General features: G+C 43.5%; 1 protein-coding gene across 2 annotated transcripts in view; it reads left to right on the top strand.

Annotated features, from left to right (window-relative positions):
* Nucleotides 1-12,224, top strand: part of BEND5 (BEN domain containing 5) — a 1,404,194-nt gene that overhangs the window by 1,181,353 nt on the left and 210,617 nt on the right. For both annotated transcript variants that reach the window (XM_048861237.2, XM_075131860.1), the window contains exon 9: nt 2,544-2,655. In XM_048861237.2, the coding sequence (XP_048717194.1) occupies nt 2,544-2,655 (112 nt within the window). The remainder of the gene's footprint in view (nt 1-2,543; nt 2,656-12,224) is intronic.

The following is a 12,224-nucleotide window of genomic DNA, read 5'->3' on the forward strand; positions in this document are numbered from 1 at the left end:
AATTTGCTTCTATTTTTTTCTTTCTGAAATGTTAGTGCAAAATTCTCACATTCATTTGTTGCATAAAATAGATCCTGAAATTCATCATAAAGAATGATTCATAGGAAATTTGTCCTGTGTTGGTTAGTTACAGAAATTATGCATAATTATTTCTGTTCCCTGGTTGGGTGAGTTATGTAACTAAAAATACTGTGCAAACGTCAGTTCGCAATTCCTGTTTGAACTTAGTTGTTGTTGTTTTTCGTGTGCTCTATAGCCTGATTGCTCAAATGACCAAGGAAAGTGAACATGGTGGAATCAAAATTTGTTTGCTTTCTGTGATGTTACTACTTTAAAATATGTTTAAATGTAAATGACCTGGTCTAGTCATGCAGGAGATGTGATTTCTGGCACCGAGCTCCTACAAAAGATGTCCTGTGGAGTCAGCATGCTGTGTCCTAGCATGGTTTGCCAAACAGCAAGAAAATTCATTGTGAGCATGAAGGTTTCTAAGTTTGCAAAATGAAAAGGCGGTTAGCGTGATTCTGATCTCTTACCAGTTTTACACCATTTACTTTTCAGTGGCGATACTCCTGTTTTATGCCAGTGCCAATGAGGTCAGAGGCAGGCATCGTGAGAGGAGCTGAGCAGGAATGGGGTTTCCTGTTCTGCAAAAAATTCAAAGATTTTTCTCACTTTTTTTTTCCCGTTCCATGTGAAATGAAACAAATCTGTTTTGTTTTGCAGAAGAGCAGGCTGTCTGGCTCACCAGCTGCCAAGGTGACAAAATGGTCAGGTAGCCCAGCCATCCACATGACCTTTAGGTGGGCAGTCTGGGGAACTGGCCAGGTGGGGAATCAGCCACCTGACTTCCTGAGTAATAGGCGAACTGGCCTCCTGACTTCAGAGGTGACCACCTGGGGGCAATCATTCTGCTGCCTTCCCACAAGCCCTGCCCTGATGGGGTACCTGAGAGGTGGGAAGCTGGAGCCAGGAGAACCCACCTGCCAATTGATTGGCTGCTTGCCTGGTCTGTCAAAATTTTTGACAGAATCCATACATTCTTACAGAACGCTGTTCTGTTGGAAGATTTCTGACTAGCTCCAGTGTTGAGTTTAATTTTGTGGTTTCAACCCGACACTTTCCTCTTCCAAGTTGTGCATTTTGTGTTTCTATCCAAGCCTGTGCTTTGGCTCAGCATTTAGGATGTTGGGTATTTTCCTTTCATTTTTGCCTATTAAATGTAAAGTCCTAACTCCCAGATTCTTCATATTTTTGTTAAACCACATTACTAGAGCAAATCTCTATTGTTTGTATAGGTGTATTTAAAAGATTAAGATAGATCAGGCCTTCACACAATGGTTTGTGGATCAACGAAAGCTCTTTACGTCTCAAGAAGCTTTAAGGTTTAGTAGCAAGTTTGATCGTATTGTTTAGTTTTATATATAGGAAAATTTGTACCTTTGCCTGGGGTTGTCTGTTGTTGTTTCTGTTGAGAATCAATGTGATTCCTGCATTGCTGAACCATATCCACTGGTCAGATCTTGCTCTGTCAAGGCGACAATTATATGTTGCACTTGATGCCCAAAGGTGGGGTAGATGACACCTAAAGTGGACAGCAGATGTAATCCCTGCCCTGAGGAGTTTACAAACCGTGGGGCTCATTCTGCAACCCTTCCTTGTGTTCAGAAGTACCTCACTCTGCCAGTAGTCTGGGTGACTTTAGAGGGACTTTTTGAGAGGAAGATATAACTCAACCTGAGTAAGGGGGACAGTATTAGACTCGAAATTAGACCATGAAGTACCAGGAGGAATACGAGTCAGCAGGGAGAGAAGAGGAGTCAGAAGTAACATATAGGATCTCACATTAAGAAGGTTACATGGTTGATCTGCTCAGTAAGGGCTAGTTCATGGCATGATAAAGTAAATAGGGTTGGGCTTTCTTTTCATGTAAATGGAATAGATGGCTTTCTTGTCTAATTTTGTGTAGGTTTGGCAACAGAGAGAAGGACTGAAAAGCCCTGGCTCAGTGAAAACACTTAAACGCATGCTTAAGTCCGTCCCTATTCCATGAAGCACTCAAGCACCCTCTTAATGCCCATTGACTTCCATGTGCTTAAGGGCTTCTCTGAGGATGGGGTAGGAGCATGGTGGGTCAGCTTTGGCAGAACCTTGCAGACGTAGCTGGTACGTGGAAGAAAGTGGGAAGACAGTCATGGGCTAGGTGGGTGAATGGACTGTTGAGACTGTCATTGTTGGCACTGCAGCATGGTCAGATTGGGGAGGTGAAATGGAAAAGGACAAGGCTGGCTGAAAGGGAGGTTGAGGGAACAATGATATGAAGGGTAAGAAGCTTAAATGTGAGTCACCAAAGGTGCTGCTACAGAAATCCTGCCGACCGGGTCATGACAGGTCACCGCCTGATTTCTCCTACTGCTCTGGAGAGAACTTGCCCTGTTTTTTGCCAGGAGCTTTGCACCAGCCAGCAGGACTTCCACCTAATTCTGTCTGACATGGGTATAAGCTGAAGACCATACTGATGGCTGTTTTGTGTGTTCGTACAGGTGCTCCTTGATGGGGTTTGATTTAAACCGACACTGGGTGGATCCGTCTCCCTGGGCTCATCCCACGCTGCATGGAGTAAAACAGCTCATCGTTCAGATGTACAACAATCCGGTGAGTGGGGACACTTACACTGGAAAAGCATCTTCCCCGAGGTAGAGCACTGCATTGCATTGCATAGGCAGAGGCTGCGGGCCGCTTCAGGCAGCTGACAATTCTGACCTGGACAGATCCTGTGGCAAACCTTTAAAAAGGGAACCAAGCAAACAACACCTCTGCTGCATGTCATCAGGGAACATTTGAAGTGTTGTTTCTCATTGGGAACATTCAAGTGGAGAGAGCAAGTTCAAATAAGTTCAGCGCAGATTATACAGGGAATAGTGCTGAACGCAGGGCCCAAATTCAATTGAGCAGCTCTTGTGATGTCTTGAGCTGGATTCAAAACAGCAGGCCCCTGAAATTGAATTACCAAGTGGCACTGATGTTTAATCCAGAGGTCTGGTAGGCATTGCTATGTAGTGTATGGGCAGGAAGGAAATAATATTTGTAAGTATTCCATGAACACATGCGTAGGCTCGGTTAGAGAAGCCGAGATGTCTGTGAAGTGAAATCTCTGCTAATCAGAGGAGATGCATTGCAGGGAATGTGGGGAAGAGGAGGAGGAAGGCAGACAGTTATTGAATGTTTGACCTCAAAGTGGAGAAGGATTAATGAACACACAACCTGAGAAAAAGCGCTGAACAAAGATGGAGACGGGGTAGGAAAAAAAGAAATGATTCTAGGCACTCTCTGGGAAATATGAGGGGATTTTATACACATTGTTTGTTGTATGGAATTCCTGATATTAATTTGATAATTGTGCTTCCCATTTTGCCAATCAGGTGTGTTTCTTTCACATAAACTGTGGTTTTTCTTTTTCCTTTTGTGTGTGTGTATTTATATGTGTATATAATGGCATGGCTTGGCACCTCACAAGACAGAGGGACTACTACTCTTGGGTAGTCAGTCCTAGTTCTAGCTTTTCCCTCTCACCCCGTGGCTTGCCAGTGCACCCCATGCCCCAAATAGCATATAACAACGTCAATATAGGAGTGGCTTCAGGATAAGCTAGGAAAGTAGCCACGCAGGGGGCCTCAGCTTGTGCAGAAGAGTGGTACTCTGGAGTGGAATTCCACTGCAGGAAGAACTTACTTAGATTGTGAGCTTTTTGAGGCAGGATCCACCTTTGAATTCTGTGTTTATGCAGTCCCTAGCACAACGGGGTTCTAGCCTGTGATGGAGGCTCCTAGCTGCTGCGGCAGAACAATCAAAAAGAATAATAGTAAAAGGAAGAAGCTGGCCAGGGAGGGTCTATTCTCCCTCTCTTTTTCCACCCCAAAGAGCAACCAAACTCTCTTCCTACCTGATGCAGAGGGCTTGCAAGCTGCATCATTAGAGAAAGCTGTTTCTCCCAGGGGTAAAGAGGTCCTTGAGTCTAACAGGGAAGCTGGGTGGAGAGAGCTCACCAGCTGGTGTCCGTATCGGTTGTGTTACTAGCTGAGGTCAGCAGCAGTAAAATGAAATTGCCTTTGGATAAAAATGTTTCCTTAGCTTGGGCCTCATCCTAAGGATTTCTGACGTCATTCAGGGCTGATAATGCTCAGCACCAGCAGTTCTCAGAGCCAGACTGTCTTCTTGCACTAAATGATACGCTATGGGACAACTCTTTTCCTGGGGGAGTGTTTTACTGCTAGTCCCTCTGAGCCAATTAATATTTGCATGAACTGACAATAAGCAAGTGGCTGGGAAGAAGAGAAGGAGGGAAGAGTTGCCAGTTGCTTCAGAGGGAGAAAATGAGATCACACGTGGGCCTTTCCGCTATAGCGTTGATGGATTTTAGTGGTACGCATTCAGGCTGACACCCTGCCCCCTGCCCGGGGCAGACGACCAGCACAAAGTCTCTGAATCACTTAGTCTTAAGTATTGCCCAGGTGTAAACTTCACCCTCAGCTGCTTTGGTGAGGCGCACATGTTAAATGTCTGGCTACCCAGATGGATAGGAAGACAAAACAGTTCCATGTCTCTTTCCTATACTTGTCAAATTGTAACTGATCTGGGAATTAACATGTAAGATAGTGTGAACCCTCCTGCTTCCTCTCCTTCTCAATACAACAAAACCAGAAGAAAATGAACTGAAATAAAATGCAAAATAAGGTTCACCCCACAAAAAATGCATTAGAAAACTACCCTAATCCCTCCCACTCTACACGCTCTCAAGCATAAAAATTTGCCACTTCCAAGATCCGTCATGGGGAACTGCCCATAAGAGATTGGATTGTTTATAGCAAAGGAAGTCCAGCTTAATGTTGCTATCCTATAACAGCCTGGTACAGCCCCTTTAGATGTATTCATTTCCTTAAATCATTTAAGAAAAATTAGCTGCCATAACAACATAAAGCAGCTTTTAAAATATTGCAACTTAGGAGGATTTTTCTTCTTCTGCAGTCTGGAAGATAAGCTGTTTCCTTTGAAAAAGTTCACTCTGTATGTGGGGGCAAGAGACATGGGAATAAGGGAAGCAGTTTTAGCTCTCTCTCTCTGAGACTCACGTGTACACATACAGACACTCTGCCGTAGTTACAGTGGCTCTCCAGAGGAGAAGGGATCTAGGGTATGGGCTAGAAGTAGTTGGGCCTGAGGAGAAGTGTGATTTTGGACTTTATGGGGCGTGTGTTTGCAGTGTAGGTTGTGAAAGACTCCCACTTATAGTTCTTTTCGGCTTGATAGATCTCACTTCCACACTCTGTCTAGCCAAGTTCTTAAACTGTGTCCATCTCTAGAGCTGGTGAGATTGGTGCAACCACTGCTGGAATAGTGTGTCCAGTTCTGGCACCCACAATTGAAGAAGGATGATGATAACTGGAGAGGGTTCAGAGAAGAGCCCCAAGAATGATTAAAGGATCAGAAAACATTCCTTATGGTGATAGACACAAGGAGGTCGATCTATTTAGCTTAACAAAGAGAAGGTTAAGGGGTTACTTGGTTACAGTCTGTAGGTGCCTACATGGGGAATAGATATTTGATAATGGGCTCTTAAATCTAGTAGAGAAAGGTATAAGATGATCTAATGGCTAGATACATTCAGACTGGAAATAATATGTAAATTTTTAACTGAGAGTAATTAACCATGGGAACAATATACCAAGGTTGCTGGTGGATTCTCTATCACTAGCAATTTTTCAATCGAGATTGGGTGCTTTTCTAAAAAATTTGCTTTAGTGTCAGCTGACTTGGACCAGCCACAAAGGTTTTATTGCAGTGGAGGCATCCCCAAATGGTCTCTCTTCTCCGTGCCCCTCCTCATTCCTCTTTTAGGGTATGACTACACTGCATCGTAAAGCTGGGTCCTTGGGACCCATTCTGGTGGAGTCAGTGTTTCTAAGCCCATTCTTGAGCATCCCCACTGCACTTTATACCTGGGTTTACAATTACTGGATCCGGGCCTCGCAACTGTGCTAACATGCCCACACTGCACTATTCAGACCTTCTGGCTTGGGTGTGCTGCTTGAATTGTATCTGCAATATAAAATGATACGGCTGTCACAGAGGGACTCAGGGTCCCCCAACCCCAGTTGGTGGGTTCTAAGACCCAGATCCTGAGTGCTTGCTGACCTGATTCATAAAGATTTGTGTGGACGACAGAGGGCTTTGGGCTCAAATCTGCGTCTGAGCCTGGGTTTTCAATGCAGTGTAGACATATTCTTATAGACCCTGTTCCTCAGTATTCTACTACCTTCTCCTTTGCAAGACCTTTTTTTTTTTGCTGCTCTAGCTATTTATGGCCCTTTTGGCCACTGACCAGTGTGATTGTTGCTTACCTTTCATGCTCTGACATCCCCTATCCTTCTGATAATGCTTTGGTGACCCACTAGATCTGCTTGGCTCAGTCGGGGGCAGTTTAATTGTCATTCAAACTCCCTTTCTCCCAGCCAGGCTTCAGGTGACAGCATCTAAAGGGGTTGCCATCAAGGGTGATAGGCCTAATGTTTTGCCCACCCTGAAAATGGAAGAATATTTTACAGTGGCCTCCTGATCCTGGAAAAATCTGCTGAAAAATCTGCTGTTCAAATTGTGAAAACAACTCTGTGGTGGCCCTATAAAAACAAACCCAGCCTTTCTTGTGCATCATGGACACATGCTCACCCCAGATCTCACTGAAATTTTGAAGGGTGGAGCTGTATTTTCCAGTATCACCAGTTATAAAAGAAAAGGCTTATTTGGGGGGCAGGCAGTGTGGTCCAGTGGATAAACGGGTCACTTCACTAGGTGTCAGATGATTTTTGTTTGAAACTTGCTTTCATATTCTGCAGTATAAAGATACCTGTAATGACAGCATTGTTTTCATGATCTCCCACCATCACCCCACTCTGCAGTGCTCTGTTCCTCACCAGACAACTCAATAAGAAAAACACAGCTCATCTCCCTGTTGCACACACTGTGTTGGAGTTTGACATAAATTTTCCTTTTGGCAGGTCAGCAAATTGTGTCAGTCTTATAGGCGCCACTTCCACTCATCTCCTGAAATGATGTTATTAGTATTATCATCAATGTGATACTGTACGGCCGACAAATAAAGTATAATAATAGACTTTGCAGGAATTTGGTGTCAAAATTGCACACTTAAGCTTCCTACACTTGAGCCTGCAAGGGGTATTATCTAATCTAACATTTGAATGTCTGAAAGCAATTGTTTTCTGCTCCATATTTCCACCACACACACGCTCTCAGATTTCCCAAACCCTTATGTATCATAGCAGCAAAGTGGAGAATATTTCAGAGCAGAGCTCAAAAACTAATTTGCACTCCTACTCAAACCATTTTGAATGTTAATATATGAAACGGGGGAGGAGGGTGAGTGAAACTGTCCAGGATGAGCCCATCCATTTTGATTTGTTTTCAGCCCCACTGAGTAGCACAGGGAATGTGTACCCTGTTCGTAACTTTGTTCTGTTTGGGATTGTGCTTACAGATGAAGAGACATGGGAGCAATGTAAGCAGCAAAGTCACTTGGAGGGTTTTTTTAAGCAAAGGAGCTGTTTGTGCTGGAAGATAAATTAGAGCCATGTGGCCAAATGCTTGGCCCTGGCATGGCTGCATTGTGCTTGTTCAGTGTGTGACAAAGTTCCTGCTCTACCTTGGTGGGTATTGTGCTTATTGGCAGATTTGCTCGCCTTGGAGCTTCGCGGCAGCCCTTAGTTTGGCCGTTTTCATGAACCCACAGTCCAGGTCGACTCCTCCTGTGTCTGACCAGGAGTTGGGAGGTTTGGGGGGAACCCGGGCCCGCCCTCTACTCCGGGTTCCAGCCCAGGGTCCTGTGGAATGCAGCTGTCTAGAGTGACTCCTGGAACAGCTGTGTGACAGCTACAACTCCCTGGGCTACTTCCCCATGGCTTCCTCCCAACACCTTCTTTATCCTCACCATAGGACCTTCCTCCTGGTGTCTGATAATGCTTGTACTCCTCAGTCCTCCAACAGGTTCTCACTTTCAGTTCCTAGCGCCTCTTGCTGCCAGCTCCTTACACGTGCACCACAAACTGAAGTGAGCTCCTTTTTAAACCCAGGTGCCCTGATTAGCCTGCCTTAATTGATTCTAGCAGCTTCTTGATTGGCTGCAGGTGTTCTAATCAGCCTGTCTGTCTTAATTGTCTCCAGAAGGTTCCTGATTGTTCTGGAACCTTCCCTTTTACCTTACCCAGGGAAAAGGGACCTACTTAACCTGGGGCTAATATATCTGCCTTCTGTTACTCTCCTGTAGCCAACTGGCCCGACCCTGTCACAAGTGGTACAAGGTATTAGCTTTGCTATAACACAGGCTTACCCAGCCAGTATGGGAAACACTGTAGCAATTCCGATAACACCAAGCACCTGGCTCTCTGGTGCAGTAGCTGGAAAAGAGGAGGTCTTGAGGATCACCTCAGCAGTCTGGCAGTATCCAGTGACTGTCATACATGCCACACATCTGTCTGAGGCACTACATGGCTATAGTGTCTGAGAAGCAATCCACACCCCATGAGAAAGGGAAGCACTCTTATGCTAATTTTACAGGTGGCAAATTAAGGCATAGAGAGACTAGTCCAAGGGCACACGAGAAGTTTGCAACAGAACAGGGAATCGAGCCTGGGTCCCTGATTCAGATGTTAGCACCTGAACCCCGGTATCCTTCCCTCAGGCTCCTTTTTATGCTGCCCATAGCTTAGACTTAGCTGAGCATCTGTTGGGTGGTAGGGTAACAACAGGCCTGAGGAGAAGGCTTTGGTAGTTCTGGCTGCTGTCAGCTAGGGATGCCGTGTTCCCCTTGTAAAGAAATAGTACGTTGGATTAACAGTAGAGCTGGTTAACATTTTTTGTCACAAAATGTTTTTCCAACCAAAATGAAGAAAAAGAAAAAAAGCCCTGCAGAAAACATTGTTCAAAATATTTTAGCTTTTGATTAAAAAATTGAAGATTTACCAAACAATGAACCAAAATTAGGCGTGTGTCTGGATGCAGGCAAGATACTCCCCCCAGCAACACCTTAATATTCTACAAATACAGCATCAGTGTGTGGCTGGGACCAGCCCAACCCACAGCCCCCTCATGAATTCCCTGCCTGCAAAGAGTAGGCATAATTCTTGTGTGATAGGAGCTGTTGCTTTGTGGCCATTCATAAGTATGCATAGAAAAATGCAGACCGTGTCCATGGTCATGCTTCCTTGCTCCTCTCCATTATAGAAGTCACAGACGACCCTACAGATCAGGTTTTCCACAGCTTGTTACATACAGCCCACTTGCAGCCTGCACTCCTGTTGCTGCATTGTCCATTATTTGGCCCTGTATGTGCGGGGGCCAGTGCAGCCACCCTAGGGAAGGAAGAAAGCAGCTGATTAACAGTACGCAGAATAGCACAGGGAATGGTGACGCTTGTATCTGATTGAACATGCAGGGGGCATGTTTTAGGCAGTTAGAATATAGTTACTTGCATTGGAATTTGGCCAGGACACTGAGCAAATAAGACTCCTGCTCTTTTGAAAAGCGCCATCGATTTCCTTAATGACCACAAGTTGTCAGGACCTTAGTCTGTCTTCTCATTAGAAAACTCCCCTCTGAGCATTTTAATAAAACAAAACTTCTTCTTGAGTATTTTTGAAACCTGAAAATCTGAGCTTTTAAACTTCAAGGCCCCAGAAACAGCTTAACACCGAAGACCTGATAGGAATATTACTTTGACTTTGTGTGTGGCTACCCTGCAGTTTTGCATACGTTTTCTTGATATAGAGCCCAGTTTAAGCAGTTGAATGGGGTCTGTGTCTATAATGTTCCCTAAGAGCTATTATGTGAGAGAGATTGGTTATTTGAATCATTAATCAGTCTCTGGATGGCTGAAAGTTCATATATTTCATGGCTGTTTTTCATGAAAAATGTGACCTATTCATAGTGTGTTCTAACCCGCATTGGAACAAGACTTAATTTCACTTCTTGTTAAAGCTTTTCTGCCAACCGTCTTCCATTACACTAGTAAACGTTAGAAACCATATCAAAACCCAGAGGACCCCTATATGCAGAACTCCATTGCAAAGGATTCTCAGACAGGAAAACTGTATGAACTTTGTAACTCTTTCAAGCCAGAGTCGAGTTTGCATCATAGCTTGTATTTTTCCAGATGGTAGATTTCAGCAATTTCTTAGGATCTGCTTATTATATCCCTAAGATACTGCTAGTAAAATCACATTAAGGGAAACGTGTTAATTAGATGGAAGTTTAATTTTCTTATTGTTAGCAAATATATCTTAATATAGTGATTTTGCAACATAAAATTTAGCAATAGTTCTAATAATTTTATAGTAGTTTACTATATCTATTTCTATGGCTCCCATCAGACATCTTTTGCAAGAGTAGGGATACTTGCAGATTAATAGATTTCAAGACCAGAAGGGACCATTATGATCACCTAATTTGCCTTCTTACATAAAACAGGCCACTGAATTTCATCTAAAGTAGTTTGCCTGCGTGGGAATAGAACCCGTGCAGGCCTCACAAAAGAAAGTGCTCATTTCGAGCAACTGGACCACTGGGGAGAATGGCTGTTCAAGGACCCTCAAAAGGCTGAGGTTCATAACAAATGAACACTCAGAAGCTTGGGTGCTTATCTAAACCATGTTCACAACCCCTTTCCTCTCCAAAACTGGGCTGGAAATGCCATGTGACTAGCCCTTTTAATTTTATTTTTTTTATTTTTAAAAAGTTCATTTTAATATTTCAAACTTTAGGAAACTGTTTGGTTGTGTTTGAATTTTGGTCAAAGGTTCATGTTGATTCTTTAATTGAAATGAACCATGTTACTTATACCTAATGTGAAATCTCAGAAACTTTGATCCTTGGTCATTTTTCAGAGCATCAGTCTCGAAGATGCAAAAATATCATATTACTAAGGCAGACTTATCTGCATGTGTATCCTTTGAAACAAACACAACAACATGCACCTTGAGACACTGAAGGAAGCCTTACTGCTTTAGGTCATTCTCTGCAACAAACTTTAGAGTCTGGCTAGGAATGTGAACTTGTTACTTTTTACCAGACTCTCCTGAGGAAATCAACTTGCCGTCCAATGTCCTCATAATTATTGCGTAGCTTTACTAAAAGAGATCCTTTGGTGATGACTTTGCTAAATCCTCTAGATTCCTGTCTATAAAGCAATGTTTCCCAAAGTGCAGTATATGCCTCTCTGGAGGTTGTGAAGGACTAGCCAGGAGAGTGACCAGACCTTGCAGTTGTTCTTCAGAGTCTCAGCTTCCATTTTTTAAAAGTAATTCCATAGGTGTTATGGTATGAAGAAAACCTTCAAAATGTGAAGTGAGCATAATCAATGCAGATATGTCTGCCTGAGTTTGCAGAGAGCCTGAACCAGTCACTCTGAGATGCAAACTGTCTCATTCATTTCTGTGAGTACTACCCAGATGCCAATGATGAAACTGAAAATGTCAACACTGTTAACCATTGCACTTCTCACCAAAGAAAGGAGAGGAAGGCTCATGTTATCAAGATTGACCCCAGCATTTCATAAAGTGTGTATGTGTGTTGGGGGGGGGGGGAACAGCACAAAAGACTAGCTGGGGCAGTGTGGATGATGGCTCCGTTAAGATGTATACAACACAGGGAAGGTTTGCAGAGGTGGTGTGGGATGTCTGCTTAGAAAGTTGGGAAATGCTGCTGTAAAGGATCCATGATCTATAGCTTTCTGTCTCCACATGTACCCTGATTATTATTTTTCAGGGTGTGTATGGGTTACTTTAGGGCTGTTTCAAGCTCCAAATTAACCCTGTAGTTGGGATACATAGAATCCTTAATTACAGAGCATTTACACAAGTAATAACTGCAGAAAAAATAACATTGCTAATTTTCAAGCTGATTGTGTTGCTTAATGTGGGCCCTATCTGCAGGTGTTTGTTGTGTATGCTCCTTTTCTGTACATAAGAAAGCCTTACAAGTGAGGTTTATAAAATGATCTACTGTAGTGAAAATCATGACCTCATTCATTATTTTATATCCAGCTCCTTTAATTCTAAAAGATCCCAAAGGATTTAACATGTACAGGAATCAGTTTGCCCACCACAGAAATGCAGACACCTCTGGGGCAGACCTCATCAGCATTTGTCTTGAATTGGGAA

Source organism: Caretta caretta, chromosome 8, assembly GCF_965140235.1.
Source record: "Caretta caretta isolate rCarCar2 chromosome 8, rCarCar1.hap1, whole genome shotgun sequence".
Classification (NCBI taxonomy): domain Eukaryota; kingdom Metazoa; phylum Chordata; order Testudines; family Cheloniidae; genus Caretta; species Caretta caretta.